Genomic DNA, 27217 nt, shown 5'->3' with positions numbered 1-27217 from the left:
TTTGCATAAACCTAGCCATCATAAAGTCGCGGGCGAGTAAAGGAATTATTTTAGTTCATTACCATAAATAAGTTAAACAACTTTTTTAGCAGATTCAGGGCCTGTTTCACCACTTGTTGACTAACTTTAAGTGTCAGATAAAAGTAATGCCGTCTTTGTTTATTCGGACACAAAACGGTATCACTGAATAGACGGTATCACTGATTGATATTCGACAATTAAAGTTATTCGACAAGTGGTGAAACAGTAGGGCTACTGTACGAACATCATCGAAAATCGAAGGTCGTATCGTATCCGTACTCACTCTCGTATTAAATAGTATAAGCGTCAGCGGGACGGTACGATACGAATTTCGATTTTCGAGTTTCGTAGTAGCCCAGCAGGTCCTAAATTAACTTACAATATTTCGATTTGTAAGTACCCTGAAAGAGGAAAGATTTAAATGCTGTCAACATTTGGATATGTCAAAAGTTGACTTCGTTCAGAAATTAAAAACTGGACGTCATTTTGTGTAATATAGAAATATTCAGATATTTTATTCTTTAAAAAAACACAATAGAGAAGTACATATTTTAAAATACTTCATGTTTAGGCCTATTCAACTAAATTTACTACAGGTTTCATGGAATTTTTAGGTGTGTCGGACAATTAACAATCAGCAAATAAATAAGAACTTTGTACGTGTTTATCACACCGTACATAGTTTCTAAACAAAATCTAATTTAATACAATTAAATTAGATAGTGGCATACGTACTTACAGTACACTTTTTTAGCATATCCTTGTTAATTTGGCAGCATTATAGGCCGCGGTCAATGTTGCCAGAACTTGAGTACTTCCCTAAAACTATGTAGATTATGTTTTAAACCAAACTAACTTTTTCTGATTTATATTTTTTAAATTAATAATTTTGATTTCAAGGGTTCTTTATTCAACGACGGAACGGCAACCGTTGTCCGTTTATTTAAGAACACGTCAAAGTTGAAATGAAATTGTATTTTTTTATATTTTTTCATTTAATGAAATTGCACAATACATACATGTTTACAGTATTACAACCCAGTAAGGATGTTGCAGTAATATAACAATGTTTAGATAATTTCTTAAATCTAATTGGTCTTTTACGACGATTGGAATTAAAATTCAAAGTTGCATGATTCCCGCTGACTAGAATTATTATATCGACACCTGTAAGGAATATCATCGTAACTAAGTTTTTGTCAATTTTGAGGGGATCTTGTGGTGGTGAATCATGATTTTAAAAGAAAAAAAATTACCTATCTTTTTTTAGCTGTTATCCTTGTATCTCAACTCCTTTGTTTGCGTTTAAAAGTTAGGGCATGGAAAAAAGGGTGTACTGGGGTGAATGAAATACCAACTTTCGTTACGCCATAGTCCTTTCAAATGACTTTTGTCGCAACAATGGCATGAAAAAAATTGTATTTCTATTTACATTTTTATTTCTCGCCATAACTCCTTATTATACTAACATTGAATACTTAAAAAGAGAACGGTATGTCTGAGTTACATTACAACACAATTTTTTTAAAGTTAACGAATGAGTTATAACGATGATGTTCATTGCAGGTGTCGATATTGTTGTTGTTTTATTATGTTCTACAGTTCTGTCAAAGTTTAGTAATTAATAGTCGTATCAAATGTTTCAATAAAAGGTAATTGTTAAATTCACCCACTGACTTCAATAGCGTAAAAGTGAAAATGATATTATTTTTTGTATCCTTCCTTATTCATTACAAATTCCTCTAGCAATTACTGTTTATACATAAATTGTATGTAAACGAAATTCAACAAATACCAAGTTAAAACTTTATGCTTTCTTTTTTTCTTTTATTTGTCGATAACGTGTCAAATTGGTAAAAATTATTAAAATCATGCATTGCAAAGGAAGATTTGCTCAGTGGGTATGGTATCCCAGAACTCATTTTGCTTGCAAGTCGGCAGTTACTGCGCGCGCATGTTTTCAATCTCACTCGTGAAATTTCGAAGTTTGTGACTTGGTGATAAAATAATGGCTTCGACGGCGAAGCACGCAGAAGTAAATGGCGAATCGTTGGCTTGCCCTGCCGGCGGGTCGTGTACTAAGAAATCCAAAATGGAAAGTAATAAAGTGACTGTTGTACTGGGTGCCCAATGGGGCGACGAAGGAAAAGGAAAATTGGTGGACTTGCTTGCTGTAAACTCTGACATCGTGTGTCGCTGCCAGGTTAGTGATCGCCGGAATTTATTTATCTGCTTTCTGTTTATTATTCCGCACCAAAATAACAACATAAACAATTGCGCCAATCTTTATATCAAATCATTTCCGTGTTAAAGGTTATAGTGTTGAGGTTATATTACAGGGAAGTCATCATGCTAATTCATTGATTTTGCCGCTTCATACGATGTGGCTCTGCTCTTATAATATTTCGGGATTCAAGTACGGTTTTTTGTAGAAGCTTTCTACTATTGGCACGACGCCAGCGTGTTTGAAAACAATTCTGGTTGATACAATGTTTTTATACGACATCACGAGACTTGCCAAATGGTTCTGGCGGGAACGAGCTGACGCCAGTTGTTTAATGTTGCATAAACCGGGAATACGTGGTTAAAATTACGTAACATAACAGTATGCATGTTTTTTTTTGTCATGTGATGGAAGTTTTGTGTCGTTCAATCGCTGACGGGGCGCTGGCTGAAACGTAAGCAGGCCTTGTCTCGTCGCCGCTAATTGTGGAGATCTGCCAAGGTCTGGGGCGTTTATTGTCATGGTTATGCTATTGATGGCTTGGTGAATTCACATATTGTCTCAATCCAGGGCTCTGGCTAAATTTAAGTAAATGATGTTTCAGAAATAGCGTGAAATGTTCTTGGGATGAGCACATTACTTCTATTATTGTCAGATGTTTAAGAAAATTTGAAATCCTGTAGCTTTCTAGGTGATTTATTTATGTATTTATAAATATTTTAGTTTAGTTGATTACCTTCTTCATAGCACTGTCACTATCACCCAGAATGACCAAAGCCTCAACAAAAAAGTTTTTATTTTATTTTATCAGATGATATTTTGCAAAGCTTACTCTACAAACTGTTGACAAGGCAATAAGTTAATTGTTGGTACTGTTCATTTATCATCTGTGAGTCAAGAATGACCTATTATGGATAAGGTGACTGAACTGCTTAGGTAATAGATATATTATGTACATATTATTTTACTTAATTAATGTAATTGGCTCTTATTATTAGGTCGTTGAACTTTAGCTAATTATGAAGTAGAGACAAGACTTACTAATTTTCAGTTCCTTTCTAATTTCCAGTTCCAATTGGGATGGCTTAAGATATGCCACCTGAGTAACATGACATGACATTTTAATTTAAAACAATTGTGCAATATAGCTATAAGAAAGATAAACTTACTTCTAGTAACATATTGCAACAGTGAACCTTTTGGATTTGAATAAAAACAACTAATTGTGTCTCTGGGGTCACTTGTGGTACAAAAAATTTTAAAAGATTTTATATCACTTGTAAACCCCATTCAAATAACCATATTTTCTAATTTATCATAGTTTGTATGGTCTTGCCATGCAATTTCTAATTGGAATAGCTTGACAGATTTTTGGTCAGACATTTGATTCACTACAGTGTAGTTATAGATTGGTGTTGTCAAATTTCAATGTGTGATTTTCTTCTAAAATTGACAAAGCGCAACTGACAAACAAAATAATAAAAATGATGAGTGTAAGGTTAGAAAAAAAATCACTGAGTTATTAATACTATGAATAGCTTTTAAAATAATGCATCACATGGTAAATGTAAAAATCTAAATGACAGAAAAGGGTTTTTTTTTTGAGATAGCACCTTTCGGCTTAGGAGGGCAGTAATGGCAGTATAGATTCCTAAGCCAAGAAGGTATTATAAGCTAAAAAAAAATCACTTGAGCTTATTAATACTATTGTGTAGCTTATGCAAAATTGCATCATATGTAAATGTGACACACAGCAAATTTTTTTTTGAGATAGCACCTTTCGGCTTAGGAGGGCAGTAATGGCAGTATAGATTTAAGTAATATTGTTATTTTATTTTCTGAGTGGGTACATACATACTTACATGTATCCCAAATATGAAAAAAAAACTTAAGTTTGAAAGCTAAATCACGATTAACGGTGTGCAACTTTTTAACTAAATGTAAACAAACTTCAGCTGCCAGATTTGCTACATTCAAGGATTTTAAACATTTTACTTATCTATCATTGTAATACAAACTAGACTAGTGTATTTCAATAGTTGTATTTAAGACACCAATTGAGTTGTTTTGTATACATTTATTTAAATTAAATACCTATCCAAACCAAGTATAAAGTTGTTACCCTAAGGTTCAATATCATTTGTACAGTCACCAGCATCAATATCTGACAACAAAGAATGCATAAATATCTATCTGATAGAACTATTTCTAAGGCCGGCAGGATGTGTCAGATATTTTAGCAGGCTCTGCTGTGACAGATATTAATGCAGGTGACCATACAGTTTAAAATGTCAAAATTAATTTATTCTTATAGATCAATGGGACAATTAGCTTTGCTTTTATTCTGATGTAGGAGCTGTCCTAAAAAATGCCTGAGCATTAATATGGTCGACTATACTTTTTAACTATGTAGCAAATCTTTTTCAGGCCCTTGTCGGTTTTGATAATCCACATGCTTTTTTTGACAGACAACTAATCCTAGATAGCTTATCATTCACATGATTGTATTCTGTCACCGCACAATGCACCAGCACTTGAAATGATAACAATTGCAAATTGCTATGCACAGCACTGCGATTTCGCTATCTAGAACTTATCACAAAATCTAGGAAGAACCTTGAACAAGCCTTGGTTTGAATATAAAAACAAACAAGTCCTATATAGTGCCAGTGGAAATGTTATTGGTTTGATTATTTTCCGGAACTAGGTACGCATCTACTAGTACAGTACAAATGTCTTAAGGGCGGTAAACAAGGAAATACGAACGAGAGTCTATTAGAAGCCCGAAGTCCAAGACTGACTTATTCTAGTACTGCCCTTGCGACATACAATGTTTTTCATCACATTTGCGAGTAAAATTGTATATTTGTAAAAGAACAACTAATATTTTTTCAAAAATTGCCGATACCGCTGACTACGCCCTTGGCAGCGCCAGCCTCCGCGCAGCATGTGCCCGACGTGCGCGCGCTGCAGGCGCTGCAGCACACCATGCAGTAACAAACTCATTTACCGACCTTGGGCTTCATGACAAGAAAATTAGTACGGGCAATGACTCATTTACCGACCACGGGTTTCATGACAAGCACATTAAGGTCTAGGGTTTTATTTGGGGGGTTGCAACCAAGGTAGCCTGCATGTTATGACACTGTTTACGAGCAAGTGTGATGAAAAATATATTACTGAAAGATAATTTTGCGATTCGCCTATTAACTATCCCACCCATGGCTTGTTCCCTATTTGGGGGTCATCCTTCCTGATACTATTACGCCATTCTAGCCGATTTCTGGCGTTAGGTTGGCGTTGGAAGGGATTATTCGCAGTAGTTCCTTTGGCAGTACAAAAAAGGAGAATTATTAGTATGAAAGGAAAGGAACTACTGCAAATAATCTGTTGGAACTAGGTTGTTCTGGATGATTCGCTTCCAGATAGTCGATGGGCGACCTTTTCCCTCTTTGCCTTCTTCCATGGCTACAGCGCATTGGGCATTGTTTCCAGAATTAAAAATCGAGTCTTTTTCCTGTTTATAGATTTCCTGGCTGGTCTCTGTTCACTGACGGACTTTACCAGAACAAACATAACGTTATCTTCTTACAAAGAATGCCAGAGCATTCAATATGCACTCTTGCTAAGGTCAGATCCACAAATTTTGAACATGAAACTACCGTGAGACTCACTCATATTAAATGATATCGTAACGGATAACTCACGTCTCAAACCGAGTTTAGCTCGTCATGTTTCGGACGTGTGTTATCCGTTACGATATCATTTAATATCAGATTTACATACTTTGGTCAACCCTTTTACATGCAGATACTGAAAAGTTCCCAAGAATAAAATACATTACATTCATACACTTCAAATTTTCCGGTGTAAACGTTAATCGAGGTTACGGATAAAATTTGGCGCCGGTAGGTACAAACAGAATAGTTACAGTTTAACAAACCGAATCATGTACATACCAGGAGGGTGGAACCTTTGTGCTTGTTAAAATGTCATGTCAACATCTCATCTTAGAACCCTGGTTCATGAATCAGTTTGACTGCACCTAAAGGTTCCTTTTTATTGGTCGTTTGGATGCGTAGGCTGTCCGGACGGGATGCATCGTTTCCGATGGTGTTGCATGCTGGAGATTTTTGTTTACGTATGTCGTCGCAAACGATCGATGAGTTTCATTGGTCGAGAGGCAGTATGCGGGGAAAACCCGTATGTACGAATGTTACGGAGATCGCGCTTGTGTGTGCGTTGAGTATGCGTACCCCCTTCCGTATGTGACCGATATTTTTTATCTGTGAGTGAATAAATGTGTTGTCAGTCCTATTTTTTTTTATTTGCCGCTAATTTATGCTGCTAAGATTAGCTGATCCTACTTACTCCAGCACGTTTATTTACGTGGTGTTCATAACTTTTTCCATTTTGCTTGTTTTACTGCTCTTGTTAATCGAAATTGCAGGTGGGACCTTGTGCAAGGTCCGCCCGGATTGCTACCACCATCTTGCTCGCTAATCCTCCCGTGAAGCAGCAGTGCTTGCACTGTTGTGTTTCGGCGTGGAGAGTTAGACAGCCGGTGAAATTACTGGCACTTGAGGTATCCCATCTTTGGCCTCTAGGTTGGCAACGCGTCTGCAATACCCCTAGTGTTGCAGATGTCTATGGGCGGTGGTGATCTTACCATCAGGAGCATGCTTGCCATCCGTCAATGCCTGGGGGTACCGAAAGTACCGGGAAATCCCGGGAATTTTCAAACACGCTGGTACCGGTTCTGGGAGAAAAAAATCCCGGTTCTTCGGTTCCTTCGGTACTGAGTTTGTAACTAAATAACGGTTCTGCCCCAGTACCGAAAATCTCAGTCCCGGTTCTGGAAATGGTACCGGTACCGCATGCCCTATCTCTTACCATCAGGAGACCCACTTGCTCGTTTGCCATCCAGTCAAATAAAAAAAAAACATACCTACATTTACTTGTGAAAACGTGACTAACTGAAGTCACATTCTATTAACAATAAACATAAATAACTGTGACTCATTGCATAATTTGTGCAATGCAATCAATTACACAACGTGGCATGACTTATTGTTGTTGTACTTATTGTTATCGTGACCCCGCTGCGACTAAAAAGAAATATCTAATGACTTTCTTTAGCAACCAACAAGGCCGCAAGGTTTTTAACTTTCGTTAATGAGATCGGAATGTCGCAAGCAGTAAGCTGTAGATACCTATTTACGTTACGAGTACGTACAGTCAATTAAATATTGCCTTTGTTGACTTTTACCTTTTATTTCAGTAGGTACTAGCCGCTACCCGCGGCTTCGTCCGCGCGGAATTCGTTTATCGCTATCCCGTAGGAACTATGCGATTTGCCGGGATAAAAACTATCCTATGTCCTTTTCCGGGAATCAAGCTATCTGTATACCGAATTTCATCTAAATCGGTTCAGTGGTTTAGACGTGATGGAGTAACAAACAAACAGACTTAGAAACTTTCGCATTTATAATATTAATGGAATTAGTGGGACTAGGGTCAGCGGCGGCGGTTGAATAAATAATAAAGTAGCTAGTAGATATTAAACAAAGTAGTTTAATTAAAAAAAAATCCCTTTTACGTCTTAGGGGCTGTTTCACCATCCATTGATTAGCGTTAACCGACGGTTAAATGTTATGCCGTCTCCGTCTATTCGAACAAAACAAATAGAGACGGCATCACACCTAACCGCCAGTTAACACTAATCAATGGATGGTGAAACAGCCCCTTAGTGTAAGTAAAAAAACTATGGGTAAGTACAAAATCATGGATAAGCAACCTTAAATGGATAAATAAATACATATTGAATACACAATCTTTCATATTCTGTACACAAATAACTGTCCCGGCCCCGACTGGGGATAGAACTCGTGACCTCGAGCTTTTTAGGCTGCGCTACCACCAAAAATGTGCGAAGATGTGTTACGAGGAATGAGTTTTTATAAACCAATAGAAACGCTTCATTTGCCCATCCTCGCACAGCACATCTCAAGCTGGAACCGAAACAGCGGAGCGGAGCGAGGCGAGGCGAGGTAAATGTACCGTTTCTATTGGTTCAAGAAAACACATTCTTCGCAACACATCCTCGCACATCTCTGGTGGATACGGAGCCTTAGTCAGGCTAACTACTAGGTTATCAGAAATTCCGAATAGTTCTTTTAACATTCGTCTCGCACATGACGGGCGTGAGTGTGACACATGTATTGTGCAATTGTTTACATTGATATCCGGCGCCATCCGCTTCGTTGTAGATATCGATGATAAGACCCCGTGGGAGTGTGTGGGTTGGGTAGGGTCATCAGATCTAATAATATTTACTCTTTTTTTTCAAAAATTTGTATCATACAAATTAAATTGTATGTATGTTATGTGTACGCTCGAAAAACATGTCATTATTTTCATATACAATACTGTATTTATTTATATAGATAGCGTGTATGTCTATTACTTTGGCACCCTCGGAGTGACATAGGGCTTACTATTTTAAAATATAGAGTCCGCAAAAAATTATGAAGGGGGAAAAATTTAATGAGAATACGGTCTGAATGTTCTTGTTGAAGTGTGAGCCCGACCAGCGGCCCTCAATCAGACTACCTACAGTTAATCGTTGCCTTCGGGGAGACGAAAAGCTAGCGTTGGCCGAATGCTGACCATTATGCAGTCTATAAACCATTCGATTATTTCTGACCTGAGACCATAATGTCACATGTCAGGAAAATTCCCATCTTCTGGCAACCCTATAATCATGGGGTTTACAGAACAGACAGAACACAGGCGGCTGATGTCACTATGACGTCACTGCGTTTATGAACTGGCAATTCAACGCCCCCTTTAGTTATGTACCTACGTAATTCTGCTAATCAGCATCAATCGTATAGTACAGAATATAAAGTACATACTTAGTAAAGAATATGAGGAACACGGATGAGACTATAAACAATGTTTTATGCTGTCCGTTTGCTGTAAAGCACAGTTTAGACCTACAAGAAAATTTTGCGTTAAATGTAACGCAATACTCCCAATGGGGAGGCTGGAAAGCGATCGAGTTTGAAATTGAAAATCGCGGGCTCAGTGTAATGCAAGTTGCATGATTTTACTGCGCTTCACTCTTCACTGAAAATCAGCGCCACATTTACCCCCTTATTCATAAACGACAATCAAACCTATTTTAGTTAAAATGCCGCTAAAATTCGTTTGTCCTTATCTGTCACTTCGACATTTGTATTTGTTAGAAAGGGACAAAGCATTTGTTAGTTAACATAGGCTTGTTAAGTTTTATGAATAAGGGGGTTAATATATAATACTAGGACAAAATTATTCGTATTTACCTAAGTATGTACATAATATTCTTTCCGACCGGGGATCGAAGCTGGGACCTTCAGCTCGGACGCTCCAGAATACGCAAATGTTATATCTACCCTCCTTGTTAAAAAAAAAACGAAGTTATTTGAAACGTGCATGATTTATTTGTATCGGACAAAGGCGAATAACAGTGTAAGATAAGGACAAATATAAGGTAACTTTAAATTACAGTATATTTTAGGAGATGATTGGGTTAGATTGACTGAACGAACACCTCTGTAAAATGTTTTCAGGATTTTTTTATTGTGCTAGCAAATGTTTTCCATTGTTCAAAGTGTACCTACCGCATCAAATCCTGTCTAAGTGACTACTACACATTGAATCAAACCGTTGAAAACCTTTTAAAGGGCTATTAAGTCAAATTATCCCCACAACTTGCTGAAATAATTATAAATATAGGTATGTTTAAGTTTACAAGTGTGTCAAATGTTACCCAATCTGCTTGATCATCCAAAAAACTTTAAGTAAACATGGATGTATACACATGGTTTGGATAGGTATTTGACTAATTGTAAACAAACTTCAGCTGCCGGATTTGGTGCATTCAAGGATTTTAAACATACTTATCTATCATTGTAGTACAAACTAGATTAGTGTATTTCAATACAGAAGTGTAAATGTTTAGATAGTTTAGTGGGGTTTTTATTTGACTTTGACGTTGTTTTGTTTACATTTAGTTAAATAAAATACCTATTCGAGTTCTAAAACTGGTTCTTAGCTCGTGAACAACCATCTTTATGCTACGCTACACTAACGTTGATAAAATGTACATATTTACATAACTACAAAATAAACGCTACAGCGCGTGATATTACACATTGGACTAGCCACTAGATCTGATATTTGTTACGTGAAAAGTAAAACCGACTGCAAAAAAAAAAATAACAAAAAATGGAACAGACTACGAAATCCTTGAAAATATTTTACTAGCTCGAAGTCGGTGCCTCAGCACGAGCCAGCAGGAATGGAACAATAGTCTACCGCACCTACATAGTACAATATCCTGCTGGGTCGTGCTTCAACTTCGAGCTAGTACTAGTGCTCAAGATTTCGTAGTTCCATTTTTTGTAATTTTATTTTGCAGTCGGTTTTACTTTTTTGTTTTAAATTTTATTTATTTCTCACTTTTTAGTGATTCGTAGCCAAAGTACATCTCACAACGATTCCATTAAGCCCAAACACGGCTTAGTTACGTTGTTTTATAACAGAGTTCCGTTGCCTACCTTCCGGCTTCAGCATCAGATCAGTTCGAAAGAATCATTAACTTAAAGCTCCTTCCAAGTCGCTTATCTAGGTATATTAATAATGATCGTTTATAGACGAGCGAGCATTACTTAGCTTTGACGAGTTCCATTGGTCATCTACGGTCTTCTTCATCAGGTCCAGTTTACCAAATGATACTTTCTGAATGTAAATGCTTATCTTAATGCGAAAAATGCCAAAATCGCCTTAGGTGTGCCTATAAAATTTGAGGTTTGCCCTCGATTTCCCTAGGATCCCATCATCAGATCTTGACTTGGTGACAATGGGACCACCTCAGAAGAGTACCCTTTCGAATAAAAAAAGAATTTTGAAAATCGGTCCACAATTGACTGAGTAATCGGCGAACATACATAAAAAAAAGACAAACGTTGGAACATAGAACCTCCTCCTTTTTTGAAGTCGGTTAAAAAATGGGTTTAATTTTGATTATTATTTTTAATTTTATTTCTTTACTCAAATAATGTCAAGCACAACGGGAATAAGTTAGTAAATATTTACGTAGATTGTCAAGGTAGATAATAGGTACAATAATAAAAAGTTACCTAGTGAATGTGGTTAATAAAACATACAAGTGCCCCGTTGTATTTTTATTGTCTACGTTGACTTAATGGATGTATATTTTCTTTATATTTGTATCAGACTGTAAGAGAAAGTATATATAATAATAATAATATGTTAACATTTCGGCTTGACTCCATTTATTAATTCTTTGATACACTCTTTAAGCTAGGGCCATTATGGCATGTCAACAGGTGCATTATAGCAATATTACAGGATCAGCTACCCTACAAGCCTGACCACAAAAATGTTGTTCAAAATATTGTTCCTCGTGCATTATTCTACACTTGCCACTTGCCAGGTATGTTGCTTTACCTCTTGACACTGCTTGTACAGTCTGCAAAAACTATGGCTAAGACCATGATGATGATCACCGAAATAGATATACCGGGCCGACGCTACACGTAGGCGTCAGTCGCGGGATGTCTTATCAGATCAAAATCTAGTATAATTAAAGGTATAATATAATTAAGTCTTCGTGGTTCGTTGGCCAGTTGCGCTCTGAAGCACTCCATAGTGGTTTTAGTTACCTATAGGTAGGAGTCAAGGTTGGCCTTTATTAGCCCGTGCGCGCCGACAGTTTGCGGCCAGTCAGAGTCCAACTGCGACGAGAAACGACTGTCTTACTCTATCGAAAATACAAACTGAAACATTGTTGCACAGGAAAAAGCCCAGAAAAAGAGACCAGCGCTGGGAATCGAACCCAGGTCCTCAGCATTCCGTGCTGCGTGCTATAACCCCTACACCACCACTGGACAGGAGTCTAGACACAAATATCTTCCATGGACCATACATTGCAGCCTGTTTTTTTTCCCTTTTACTATCTACTAGGCACCCACTAGCCACCAGCCACTAGGGTTTTTTTTCTGTGCATCCATGTTTGAGTTTGTATTTTCGTTAGGTTTCACGGGATGACCGTAAAAAGTAACTTGGAAATTGAAATAAAAATTACAAAAAGACTCCAAAAAAACCACCATCCCAGCCTATATACGTCACACTGCTGGGCACAGGCCTCCTCTCAGAACAAGAGGGCTTGGGCCATAGTCCCCACGCGGACCCAGTGCGGATTGGGAACTTAACACGCATCATTGAATTGCTTCGCAGGTTTGTGCAGGTTTCCTCACGATGTTTTCCTTCACTGCAAAGCTCGTGGTAAATTTCAAATGTAATTCCGCACATGAATTTCGAAAAACTCAGAGTTGCGAGCCGGGATAACCCACGGCCCTTTGCTTGAGTCACTAGGCCACCACGGTTTTTAAAAAAAAAAAAAAACAATCAATTAATAATCTTATTCTATCTAATGTGAGAAGAGGACACAGTAGAGAGCTCTTTAACTAAGCAGAGATACAGAAGTCTAAGGGAATAGAGCTGGATGTTGTGTTTATGATCAGGGAGTTTTGAAAACTATAGGATCAGGGTGTTCATCCTTAGTTCTACTTCGTCATCTTCTTAAATCGTCCACAAAGCCATATCGTAAGCATACAAACTCCTAAATCGTCACCTTAACTTATCCACATTCTTGTAAAGGGAACCTCTAAAATATCAGCTTTCTAGGGCCAAGTCACTCAGAGGGCTTGCAATTTTTTATGGTATTAACATGAATGTTTTTTTTTGCAGGGAGGCAACAACGCCGGCCACACAGTCGTTGTTGAAGGCAAGGAGTTCGACTTCCATCTGCTGCCAAGTGGCATCATCAACCAAAAATGCACCTCAGTTATCGGTAAGCATGCTATACTAAGGAATAGGATGTCAGCGATCTATGGTCCTGCGATGATATAGTAGTTTCGGTAGCTTTTCCACCACCTGCTCTAGCCCTTGCCCTATCATTTATTAGGGGTAGGGCGAGGATGTCTTTTGGCGGTCTTTGATCGGGGATTTGGCTCCTCAGTACCTGCCTAGACCTTAGACTCAACTCGTACTACCTTGACACCTGCCCTGCTTTATATCTACCTAACGTAGAATATCAGAAGAAGCTGATCATTGTTAAACTAGTGAAATAGTTGTAATCATGAGCATAAGTGACAAATGATCATGACTTGACAAGTATCGCTGCAGCCGCAGATAACAACAGAATTAGAACGATTTTCAATAACCAGTAGGCCTATATCAATCGCACTTACCGTTTTTATTTTCCAAGTGGCGAGCGCAAGAATGTGATTGTAATTGCGAGCGATCCTGACTGATCAACACTCCTCGAGAGGCAGCCACTTTCTGCATGATTCTGGAAACCCTCATGGTCAATGTTTATGGCATGGCGCTGGCGCTGGCTCATTCAGTATTTCATCATTTTCCACCAGGTTTCACCAGTTCCTGACAAGTTTCTGATATTTTATGTGGCAGATAACTAATGCTGTCTCTGTTTATTCGTATAAAATAAACAAAGACTGCATCATGTATATCTTCTACACTATAGTCAGTGGCGTAGCTAGGTAACCAAAAGTCCCAATTAAACTATTAAAAATCGTTTGTTCCGTATTCGTCGTGTTCCGAATTCGACGTACGCCACATTTGTCATTTATATTTTGTAAGTAAGAGTCTGAGGGCCCCCCTGAGCTTGGGGTCCCCGGGGCACTGCCCCGTCTAGCCCTCCGGTAGCTACGCCACTGACTATAGTATAACAGAAACACAACAGAGAGTGATGAAACAGGGGGTAAATTATTGAAATCCGACTTAATAAAATCTCGATTTTACTGCTTATTTCAATGTTTTATAATCTCTGATAACATGATTGACGATTTATTACTGAATTGCATGTCCAATAATGTTGAATAATCACTAAAACAAATGCAAATGTCTCGTTGGAAAAAAGTTCTAAACAATCGCCTGCTTTCTCAATCTCTTATCAACCAGTACTGTGCGTTTAACTTAAGGTTGATATTAAAACAAAAATGCTGTAAGGTACGAGGTTGCGAAGCAGTTTGCTGTTTGTATATTTATGCTGTTTGTACCGAGACACGACAGGCACGGTAATGGCTGAGCTGGTAATCGCGTACCTTGAAAACGGTTAAATTAAACCCAAGGTCGGTTGATTGAGGCGTTTTTTAAAAGCTTATATTCGTTCAGTTTGAGGGAACTTTAAAGTAGACTTTTTTTACTCAGCTATTCAGGGCCTAATTTAAAGTGACAAAATAATTAAAACTTTCTAGTATTTTTTTTATAAATTTTTAAGTGTTGTAATCTCAGATGTAGGAAATTAGAATCTATAAGCTACCGCTTTTAATCTTAGATTGCAGGGCTTTTAAAATTATACTAACCTAAGCATGATTTTATTTTAAACCATATCGGTTGACTGGAAAATAGATCTTAATATCTTTTAGTTTCTTGGTCTCATTATATTGTGTTCGGCGTATTAAGAAGCCATTCAAGCCACTTAAAAGCAGTTTTGTTTAGCTGAAGAATTTATAATGGATACTAATTATATTTGTGTATGCTAAATGACGCATACGTTTAACGAGTTACTTAAGAAACCTAGGTCAGACCACAGAATAAGTAATAGTACAGTCAGACATAGACGTTCTTATGCAATATTATTTGGATGATGATAATTGCGAAACATTTAGTTTGACACCTGTGTTTGGAAACGAAACCATGGTATACTCAATGCAACAATTTTTTAGGGTTCCGGAGCCAAAATGGCAAAAACGGAACCCTTATAGTTTCGCCATGTCTGTCTGTCTGTCCGTCCGCGGCTTTGCTCAGGGACTATCAATGCTAGAAAGCTGTAATTTTGCACGAATATATATGTAAAGTATGCCGACAAAATGGTAGAATCAAAATTTGAAAAAAAATATTTTTAGGGTACCTCCCGCAAACGGGGTGATTTTTTTTCTCATCCAACCCTATAGTGTGGGTATTGTTGGATAGGTATTTTAAAACCAGGGGTTTGCTAAGACGATTTTTCGATTTAGTGATTTGTTTGCGAAATATTCAACTTTAAAGTGCAAATTTTCATTAAAATCGAGCGCCCCCCCCCTCTAAAATCTTAACCGGTGGGTGGAAAAATTTGAAAAAATTCAGAATGTGGGTGTGTGGTTTCAAGGAAAACTATAAAATATACCTAAACTTGGAAGATTCCGTATAAAATACGAAATCCTTAGAAAAATATTAACTTAATTTTTTCGTAATGTCTACGGAACCCTATTTTGGGCGTGTCCGACACGCTCTTGGCCGGTTTTTGCTATCTAAAAACGTGACCACGACTTTGGTGGTTATGGAAACAAAAAAACTTCTTTTTACAAAAATATGTACATACAAATATTCATTTAGCACATTAGCACCCACATTATTTTAATTTTTTTTATTTGCTTTTTTATGGCGCGTATATATTTCTTTAGTACTGCGTGACGGCTTCATAAATATTTACATTAAATTCTTGGCAAGACTAGAAATTTGTACCTACCTTTAATTTTATTCGTACAGACGGAGACCTCTAATTGACTTATTTTCTGTCTACAACTTGTTTTACGTGTTCATATTCATGATCTCAACATACGTCCCACTCAGGCTCTACAAGTTAATTTACAAGTTAGTTAGTTAATCACTATTAACAAACAAATAAACGCAGTTTTCCGCAGTATCCTTATCTATCTCCGTCTCTTGGCCATGGTCCATCTATGTGCAAAATTTCACCAGAAATTAAAGCGGCTTTTGCGTGATTAACTCACATACATACATCACCATCATATATTTAAGAGCCTTTATACCTCTTGTCGGTGGAGTAATCGTCATTCTGTACGCCTCTCTGCTAATGCTTTGAGCTCCTGATACGACATTACAGTGACCTTCTCTTTGGCTTAATCCATATACGCATGACTCACACCACATACATACATACCACATACGAACCAACACATCTCAAAACTTTAACATTGAGCAATATTAGCATTATAATATGAGGATCTATTAAAGACATATAGATATCGACAATCCTAAACACAATCAAACTCTTAAACATTGTGAAGGAGATCTTAAGCTGAGTTTAAACTTTCAAGAAAAATCATGCAAGTTGCATTAAGTATATTACGGCGCTCAATTGCCCACTACAAACTCGTTGGCTTTACGGCCTCGCAATGTAATGCAACTTGCACGATTTTTCTTGTAAGTCTAAACTCGGCTTTATAGGCTCATGATGCCCAGAGAACACTGTGGCCGTATTGTCTAACCTCGCGATCGCGTTTATCGTCTCTTTCTACCCTCATGCTGAAGTGTGAAAACGATTCATCATCATCATCATGTCAGCCGAAAGACGTCCACTGCTGGACATAGGCCTCCACCAAGGCTCTCCACTCAGACCGGTATTGTGCTTTCTGCATCTAACACGATCCCGCCATTTTAACCAGGTCGTCGCTCCATCATGTTGGAGGCTTACCGACAGCCCGTCTCCCGGTCCGCGGACGTCATTCGAAAACCTTTTGACCCCATCGGCCACGGAAAACGATTATTAACGAAGAATTGGTGAAAACGATTCTGATTGCGTTAGACAATGAAACCCCTTATTTGGTAACGCCTGTTGGCTGTTAAAAAGTTTTCCAAATGCTTCTAACATGCTTTTTTTTTGTTTTACAGGCAACGGTGTAGTGATTCATCTGCCAGGTCTCTTCGAAGAATTAAAAAAAAACGAGCTAAAAGGCATGAAGGACTGGCAGGGTCGTCTCATTGTGTCCGATAGGGCTCATTTGGTGCTGGATCTACATCAACAGGTATGGAAATTAACTGTTTAGTTTTCTTGGTAAAAAAATGAGCTTTTTCTTTTCGAGTTTCCGAAATTCACAAAGAAAACCCTTGAAGGTTCGCGCTTGTACTGAAACGAAGTGGTTTACTGAACCGATATTGAGTAGAAAATTGATACTCAGTAGATATTGGCAAAATAAATGGAAAAAATTATCATCTGGGTTTCACATTGATTGGTACGAGGATCATATTTTTTATACTTTTACATTGTATTGTTTGCCACTAAAGGCATTATAATAAGTAGACTATTGTGCTACTTTGTGACGCGTATGGGCGGTATTGTGCTAGTTATTGCATCATTGTGTTCAGGGGAATATTGGCGTTGAATGAACAATGAAAAGTCGTTATAGCTAGCCATTTGAATTTCAGTTAAAAATGTAATTGAAAACAAACATGTAGGTTAAATTCTATATGTCCGTCGGCGCCGCAGCAGACCAACATGAAGTTAATTGGATGATGTAGACGCTTTTTTACCGGAATGCCCGAAGGAGGGTTGTGTTTTTGTTTGAACGACTAAACAGAGGTTTATTTGCGTTGTCAAAGCCGGAAAATGTCGTTTGTGAAATATACTTCTTAATATTGATTATTAATTATTAGTAGTTCTAAAAAACAAAATGTACTTACTATGTATGTAATGTACCAACATTTTTGATTTTCTGTTATTAAAAAAAGACCTTCGCTACAACCCTACATTATAGGAGGAAACAGCCGTTATAGCCTGATAATGTCTATATCACTCCTTATCGCACATCCTCGCCGATCCATACTATTTCCACTGCATGCGTTAGGAGAGTTGAAATTTTGCCTAACAAATTTCTGTTATCGTCTCGCCTTGCCGGTGGAAAATAATCATAATAAATTCATTTATTTCACCTTAAGGACTCTACACATTACACCGTATCATGCCATGACCGTACGGAACGTGTCAGACGGAGTGTCAAACGGAATGTCAAGCGCATACCTACATGACAGGCGACGGCGACGGTTGCTTACGAAACGTGCTAGTAAGGACAGTCTCATATTTTCCCTATCCAGCACTTTGACATGCCAACCACATTGATATGCCTGATGTTTTTAAACAATCCATTTTTTCTTCTTTCTTTTAATTATTGTTCGTTGTAATTTATTTATTTCTTGGTTTGTTATAGTTATTTTTTTTCTCTCTTAAGTTTATTTGTGTATGTATAGATAAGTGGTTTATTTATTTATTTATTATATTTGTGTATCGTTCCGTGAGTCACAGACGTTTCTGGCAGAAAATCAGCGCTGCAGGCGTTTAACGCTTCAGCATAATGCTGAGTCAGCGACCGTTTCACTTTCGCTGGGACACACAACATTGTGTATCTTGTATTTACTATTTTCATGTGTTTTTCTGTATTTTTTTTTTATTTGTGTTAATTTTGCTGTATATATGTGTCTTCTGTGTTAGTGAATAAATGTCTTCTTTCTTTCTTTCTTTATATTTTCAATACAAAGAATATATTTTGGCCTGTCACGTTGCTATTACGGTCATGGTGTGATACGGTGTAATGTGCATCTTCACGGCCTCTGCTTTAGTTAGATACGTAAATTATTATTAACCTGCTAGTGTTTACGCGCGGCTTCGCACACGTAAATCATTAGATCCAGCAGCTGAATTGAAATTTTGTGATTTTTGAAAATTCCCGTGGGAAATCCCGAAAATTAAATCGTGGTTTTCATTGACGTTACATTAAAAACAATCATCTCAAATTTCATGGCTCTAAGCCCAGCGGTTGTTGTTTCGAGATTTTATCACTATCCCGTGGGAATATCTGAATAAAAAGTAGCCTATGTATGTTTTATTCCAGATGTCCAGCTATCTACATACCAAATTTCATCCAAATCCGTCTAGCCGTTTCAGCGTAAAGGAGTAACAAATACTCACTGAATCACAAACTTTCGCATTTATAATATTTATTTATATATTAAGTAGGATTCTGCTCCGATACTTACACTGCTTTCTATCCACTGCATACAAGGGCCAGTCCTTCTAGAAGTAGTCCAGTTCATTCCGCCATAGCCGTCTTGGTCTGCCAGGTCGCCTTTTTGAGTTGGTGGGCGTCCATTCGGTGGTAATCTTGGGCCACAACTCGTTGTGGCAAACATGGCCAGACCAGTCTCATTTCAGCATAGACGCCGTTCGACCTACATTAGTCATTTGAAATACTACCTAACGACTACGTTATAGACTTAATGCAGATACTTATTCATTTGAATTAAAAAGGCTTTTCGTACAAATATTACTTACCTCTACGTGTTTTTTTAAACTTGGTTTACAATGCAAATCACAGTTTGTTTTCGACAGAAAATTGTTTACTCAAATTTTTATGTTCTCGTAAAGCAGCGGGCTCGCAAATCTGGTATGTAAATGGGTGTTATCTTGAATAGGCTTAGCGTGATCGTAATCCGCTGCGTGACCTTGTCGCATTAAATACGTGGAATGTCAGCGAGCAATGTCAATGGGACATATTACATCGGTACTGTCGTTGCAAGGGTGAAAAAACTGTCATTTTCATTCAGAATTTAGAGTTGAAATTTACTGTGTATACAGTTTGATTTTTACGAAATCAGTCGTATATTGTGACTGATGGACTTGATAACGCACAGCCTAAAGTGCCAGATACTACAACGAAAAGTGCTCAAACATGGTTGAAATTGATAGGTGATTTATTTAAGATTGCTAAAACCTAAAAATATATACTTACAAGTCAACGCACGTAAAAAGAGGTGGGCAGTGGAGGGGATACGTTTGCGCATCTGTCAACTAACAAGCCAATGGCATGATGGCCGCGCGCGCGCTCCTACGGCCCCTCTCGCGTCCCCCACTGCTCCGCCGCCAATTTGGCCCTTATTTCGCTCACTGCGCAGGTATATCGCCAGCTCTTTTTACGTCCGTTGATTTGTACCCCGGGCTTGAACCCACAACAACCCTCTCCTTGAGTGGTCAAAGATTAAACCACTAGGTTGCCACGACTTCTAAAACACAACGGTTATTTTTCATAATCTCAAATATCAGTTCTATTTTTTGCGCATTTTCTGTCAATCGCGCGTGATGAGGGTTCCTCTTTGATCTTCATCTTATATGCGTCCGAATCACCTGAGGCCTTTCTGTTTTACACATTTGACACCACTTCTTTCTGTCACACGGTATAAGATGCGGATAGAAAGAGATGGGTGGATGCGATCGCCAGTGTTAACTCGTTAGACAACAAGGCTTCTGATCTCAACAAGCTACTATCATTTTCTCCAGGTAGATGGGCTCCAAGAAGCTGAGAAGGGTAAGAATTCCCTCGGCACGACGAAGAAGGGCATCGGCCCGACTTATTCATCCAAAGCAACGCGCAACGGCGTGAGGATCGGCGACCTGCTCGGAGATTTCAATATTTTTGAGGAGAAGTGAGTTCTGATAGTGAGAGAGGTACCATTTACCTTATGTGTTAGCTAAGTTTATGGGAAACTTCCCACTCAACAAACTGTTTCCAAGCTACTATTATTGTAAAAACACAGTTATACAATAAAGCTTTTTTTTTATTCGACTGGATGGAAAACGAGCAAGTGGGTGTCCTGATGGTAAGAATTGCAGGTGCGTTGCTAACCTAGAGGCCTAAGATGGGATACCTCAAGTGCCAGTAATTTCACCGGCTGTCTTACTCTCCGCGCCGAAACACAACAGTGCAAGCACTGCTGCTTCACGGCAGGATTAGCGAACAAGATGGTGGTAGTAATCCGAGCGGAACTTGCACAAGGTCCCACCACCTGCAATTTCTATTTCAAAAGTTGAGTGTTAGAGATTCCTTACACACACAAACACATTCTGGCGTCAGTTCAGTCCACCATTCTGATTTGTCATTCACATCGGATTGAGGAATATTATTGAAAACGTTTAATTTCATCAGTCTATCAACCCCCAAAAAAGGAAAATGAGCCTTACTACTTTAGAAGAACTTCTATAGCTATTGTGTATTTAATTTAAAGTCTGGTCTTATTCTATCAGGTTCCGCACGATAGCCGCAACGTACAAGCGTATGTTCCCGGCTTTAGAAGTTGATATCGAAGCAGAACTGGAGCAGTACCGCGCGTATGCGGCGCGCGTCCGGCCGTTGGTGCGCGACACAGTGTCTTACTTACATCGAGCGATACGGCAGGGAGAGCGTGTGCTGGTAGAGGGAGCTAACGCTGCGATGCTTGACATAGACTTTGGTGAGTCAAAACAGGAAGTCGCTTGTCCCTTTCTTACTACGTCAGTCAGTAAAGGACACAGACACTAGCAAGAGTAATTCGTGCTTCTGGCCGCTGGTGCGCGACACAGTGTCTTACTTACATCGAGCGATACGGCTAAACATTGACTATATCTATATTTTCATAATAATATAATAGGCATAAAAACCGTTATAGTATTTGATCGATTGACGCAGACAGCACTTGTGTCGCTGTGATGTCTAACTTGGCTATCATTTTGTATCCTTTTAAACCTTCCAGGTACTTACCCATACGTGACGTCATCAAACTGCAGCATCGGCGGCGTGTGCACCGGCCTCGGGCTGCCTCCCAACGTGATTGGAGACGTATTGGGTGTCGTGAAGGCGTACACAACGCGCGTGGGCGACGGACCCTTCCCTACCGAGCTGAACGATGTATGTACCCTAAGCCACACCAATCGATCGATTAAAACGGTCTCGTCGACGTCGATAGAATTTTTGTACAGTCGCCATCAGATATTTCGGAGCGGTCAAGGTGATCAAAAATATCGGTACATGAACTTTAATACCTAATAATAGAGTGCATGTGCCAATATTTGGCCGCTCCGAAATATCTGATGGCGACCGTACTACACCAATTGATCTATCGTCAATCGGTGGTACAATGGATTTGTCGATGACGATCTACAGTTTCTACTATACCAATCGATCGATCGTCGATTGATGGTACAATAGAATACGCGGGGCCTGGAAAAGGGTTAATTTACACGCCACTTGGACCGGTCCTGTGCTAGTCTCATCCACAGTTTACCAGCCGACTGCCAGATGACATCTGACCAAATGGGGCGGCGGTCTACCGTTCTCCGAGACCCATATTATTACTTAGGTTATTGTGGTGTTGTGTCATTACATTACGCAGATTGTTAACTTTAGTTCGTTGTCGCAGGCGACGGGCGAGCTCCTCCAAACGCGCGGGCACGAGATCGGCGTGACGACGAAGCGCGTGCGCCGCTGCGGCTGGCTCGACCTCGTCGTCGTCCGGTACACCGCCATGGTCAATGGATACACTGGGTCAGTCTATCTTATATCTAAAACATCTGTATTATAGTTTAGATACATAAGGTCTTGTACGTACAGTCGAGTTCATAAACTTGTAAGCAAAAGTTTTATCAAAAATATCTGAACACGACTCTATTCTGTTAACGGCGTAGAAGCGTGTTCAGATATTTTTGAACGAATTTTTGCTCACAAGTTTATGAACTCGACTGTATAAGGCTGAGGCTGCGGAGCGGTGAGCAAGTTAAAAACCTACCAATAGAATTGCCTAAAATTTCAGCTTCTCTTCAGTGGACAGGGAGTTTGTAACTAGCTTGAAAATTTGACACTATTTACGGGCCCGGATAATACCGACATGGAAATACCGACCCGATATTTCGTGTAAACTCCCACTCTTGTATACAAACCATGTCAAACTGTCTTGAGTTTCTTTGGGCGTGTACACGAAAAATCGGGCCGGTAGGTACTGTCACCCCTTAGGGCCGCCACATACACTAGGAATTCCGTTTCGGAATTTCGAATCGAAATTCCGTAAATAGATCACACTCACACACATACGTTTATTTCAATTCTGAAAACTACTGTCCATAGATTTGTATGGATTTACTGCTTTCGAAATCCCGAATCGGAATTTCGAATCAAAATTCCGAGTGAGTGTATGTGGCGGCCTTTATGCAGGTTAGCCGTGCGGTTTTAGCGCGTTGTCTCTTTCTCAAGCCATATTCTGAAGAGGAACGGCTGACGTGATTATTTTTAATTGCAGGATATGCTTGACCAAGTTAGACATCCTGGACACGCTGGAGGAGATCAAAATCGGTGTCGCCTACAAGCTCAACGGCAAGAAGATTGACTATTTCCCCGCGTCCATCACTGAGTTGAGCAATGTCGAGGTAGGATGCTACTTAAAGATTTGGAGCCCAGTTTAGACTTGAGAGAAAAATGGTGTAAATTGTATTACATTACGAGGTCGTAAACTCGTAAAGGAGACTGAAGTCGTCAATCGAGTGCAGCAATGTAATGGTACTTGCAAGTCTAAACTGGGCTTTAGAAAAGTTTTGGTCGGTGTGATTTTTTAATAGACCAGCAGATCCATAAGATTTTTTTAGAGTGGGTACAATTGTTAATATTTTTATAGAAACTCCTAATTTTGGGCTCGCCGTGCGTGATGCTCAAATTACAACAATTTTGAAATTGCCGAGATAGAGAGAGACTTTAATATTTCTAGAGATAGGAACCACTCTTAGTTACATCATATCTCGAATAGATAAATTCACACTACCTATTCAGATGACTGTTTATTGAAAACGGAATCGACAAATAAATTCCACACAGAGAACAGCCAAACGAACATGCAAGACGAAACGGCGACGCTTCGCTCGCGCATAGCGCTCGCACTTTCAGTTATCCCCTACCTTACCTCTAAGCTACCACGTTTTCTTATGCTTACACATTTTTTAATTTTTCCTTACTATATGGTGTCAGGTCGAATACATGACGCTGCCGGGTTGGGCATGCAACATCGAAGCGGTGCGGGAACTGAGCAACCTGCCGCCGCAAGCGCAAGCCTACGTGAAAGCCATCGAGGCTTACCTCGAGATACCAGGTCAGTCGCGGCAGTCAGTCGACCACGCATAGTTTATCGTTTTTGTGAAGAGCCATGATTGAATCATGATACATGGGTGGACCTCCCTGCTATAACTTAAGTAACATAACTGATAAATAATAGAGATGGGCCGAATGTGGTTTGAACCGAATATTCGGTAATAATAAAAAAATATCGTTCTAATTTCGGCTGAACTTCGGTTTACTGACCTGACTCTAGTAAAATTTAATTACTTAGTAGATGGATAAGAAGGGTGTTAAATTTCATTGTTGAAAACACCTTTTAATAATTTTAAAAAACAATTTTTCTCGATGTTTCGTGAAAATTGTGAACAAAAATTTTTTTTTCTAGTTAAATTTACGAATTGTAATCAAGATGTTTATTAAAAGAATATGTACTAAGTTTATTTAATTTTTGTTGCATATTTTACTGATATATGACAGACATGCTTTCTATTAGATAATTTCAGTCGAATTAGTACAAGTAAGTCCTTTTTTTGTGTGCCGAATGTTCGGCATTCAAACCGAATCTCGGCCGAATGCCGAAGTTCGGTTAAACCGAATGTAAAACGAATTTTGGCCCATCCCTAATAAATAAACTACTGAGTTTATCAAACTTTTTGATGACGTGACCGATCCGTCTAGTCGTTTTAGAGTTGTGTTTTAGAGTAATAAACCAGCAAACACTCGCCAACTTCCGCATTTAAAATATTGTATTTTATTTCTTTTTTTAATTAACGTAAAATATATTGGTTACGAGACGTAGATCCATTTTGACCTGCCGATATTTCGACACAGTTGCAAATGCATGCAAAAATATGTCTTGTGTCGAACTCAAAGGGGATCTCTAATATAATTCTAATTTACATATTTTCTTTTACAGTTCAATATATCGGCGTGGGCCAGGGCCGGGAATGCATCATCCGGTTAGATTAACATTGGTGTCAAACGTCTATTAGTGTACTTAGTGTCATTATCGCTCATTCGAATAAACAGATGTGACGTCAGACCTCGTACTTTAAGCGTCTGTAGGACAGTAATCTTTGCGGAAATTTTAATACGCGCTGTGTACAACAATCAAATCGTCACTGCTTTGAAAAAATCTCGTATCTAATATCAATATGTCAACAAAATTGAACCTTGCGGTAATAATCATAAAGTTCACTCAGAAAAATTACCAATTTTGGGGTACGAGTTTGTTTTAAAGGACCTAGTGACGAAATAATGATGTGTATTCACGATCTTAACTGTAATTTATGATGACCATGTATTGTATTTTACTACAGACGTTTAACTTATGGTAGGTCTAAATGGGTTACAAAGGGGCTATGTTTCTCACAAGCTTAATGACCAGTCGAGTCGAGTCCGCGTCTCTAAAGCATGTTCAAACGGACGTAACACTTGTTTAACAATGTTATGTCTAATTTTCATTATGCGCTTAATGTAAACATACTGTACATGGCAATAAACAACTGCCACGCGCCAGTGTCCATTTAACTAGAAAACGAAAAGCTGTTGTGGAAAAGAGACGCACAAATGCGTCTGTTGCTTACGCATTCATGATTCATGGCACCATAGGCTGTGAGTGTTTCACATAAGTACAGTTACAATGGGATACACGGACCTGGCTTAAGGGTAGCCCCTATGGAATCTAAACTTATGGAGGGTGCCGGTTTGTGGAAAATTCCACTGGACGCAAAACAAGGCTTAATGTGTACTGCTGTAATTTTCTGGCTGTTGGTTAGAATATCGATAGAAACTGAACACGAAAGCAAGGCACGAGTAAAGGAGGCGGTTATTAGTGTAATACCTTGACATGCGTTGGAATGAGATGGCTGTATTTTTGTGGCGGCCGTCCATACCTACTATATGACCGGACGAACGTCACTATAAGTGTAATTGCGCACTATGCGGTTTTATCGCCCCGACCCTCTTCAAAGTATCGCTTTAGAAAGAGACGGCGCGGTTAGCCGCATAGTGCGTAGGTACTTAGCCTTAGTCATTACAATCAAACCCTGTGGAAATTTTATTCGTGTCCTGTTTTTGAGTCAATGTGCTACTAGTACCAACAGCCAATAGTTACGATATGGTATCATAGTACTCAACAGAAAATTGTAGTTCATCAGTTCACTAGTTATTGCTACGATTCATTATTACCTATGTAGTTTTTTCTTCATAAGTTGATAGTATTCTTATTTCACTGCCTCAGATGAGTTCAACACAAATACAGATTTCAGCGTGATAATTGGAGGCCAATAATGCAAGTTTTCTCCACATTGATAGTGTATAGACAATAATGGCGTCAATTCTTGTGCCTCTGTATTACGCCGTTTTCACACTGCGAGTATAAAAATAAACCTAGTGCATAAATTGACGAGGTTGATTGTTCTATCACATCATACCTAATTCAGTAACATACTCTGATAATTTTAGTTGTGCTTTAGCAAATGTGTTCCAGTGGAAATTTTTTTTTTAGCTCTGATGAAATCAGTATTTTCTAGTGAATTTTGGCTGTTTTAAACTCGTGCTGTGTGTTGCAGATTTTATTCGTGTTCTTGTGTTACCATCTAAAGGACTTTTGCGACGTTAGATGATAATTAACCGAAATTTTAAAGATCCCATATATCGTGAAGGACGCTTTATAGTTTCATTCGAAAGTACTAATATTTTTAGCTATCCCACGATGGTAATAACCGGTAAACTTGTCCTTTGTGACGGTCTCATTATTTTTCTTATTTCTAGTGGTCGAATACTTCCAAGAATCGATCGTGAGAGAAGCCCTAAAAAGATCAAACAAGAGGCTAAAGGTTCCTAGTTCGAACGCAAATCACAATGACTTGCATCACGCCTTACCTAAGGTATTAATCATGTCACTAATTTGTAATGATATTGTAGAAAACATTTCAAATTAAGTTTGTCAAGTAGTTGCTATTTTAATTGTGGCCAGGGCTCGCGATCGCGAGATCCGCGAGTATAGATCAATTCACAAGAGCTGACACGAATGAATTGAACGAAAAAATGACACTTGTCACTGTGAGTGCCGTTCTTATGTAGGGACTCCTAATATTTTGTAAACAAGTATATACACACACAAACATATTGCCTGTATTCCCAAATGGGGTAGGCAGAGCACACGAAACGTTACCGCTTCGGAGCCACTTTT

At 38.7% G+C, this 27217-nt stretch overlaps 1 protein-coding gene across 1 annotated transcript; it reads left to right on the top strand.

Annotated features, from left to right (window-relative positions):
* The first annotated feature begins 1928 nt into the window (after positions 1-1928).
* Positions 1929-26153, top strand: Adss (adenylosuccinate synthetase). Its single transcript, XM_074094120.1, has 10 exons — positions 1929-2224; positions 13064-13166; positions 17012-17145; positions 20448-20593; positions 21192-21397; positions 21677-21831; positions 22343-22467; positions 23216-23342; positions 23935-24055; positions 24938-26153. The coding sequence occupies exons 1-10, from the start codon at positions 2030-2032 to the stop codon at positions 24988-24990; spliced, it is 1365 nt and encodes a 454-aa protein (XP_073950221.1). The 5' UTR covers positions 1929-2029; the 3' UTR covers positions 24991-26153.
* Positions 26154-27217: the final 1064 nt, after the last annotated feature.

This window comes from Choristoneura fumiferana, chromosome 11, assembly GCF_025370935.1.
Source record: "Choristoneura fumiferana chromosome 11, NRCan_CFum_1, whole genome shotgun sequence".
NCBI classification, from domain to species: Eukaryota; Metazoa; Arthropoda; class Insecta; order Lepidoptera; family Tortricidae; genus Choristoneura; species Choristoneura fumiferana.
The sequence above is the reverse complement of the archived record's forward strand: the minus strand, read 5'-3'. Positions and strand labels throughout refer to the sequence as shown.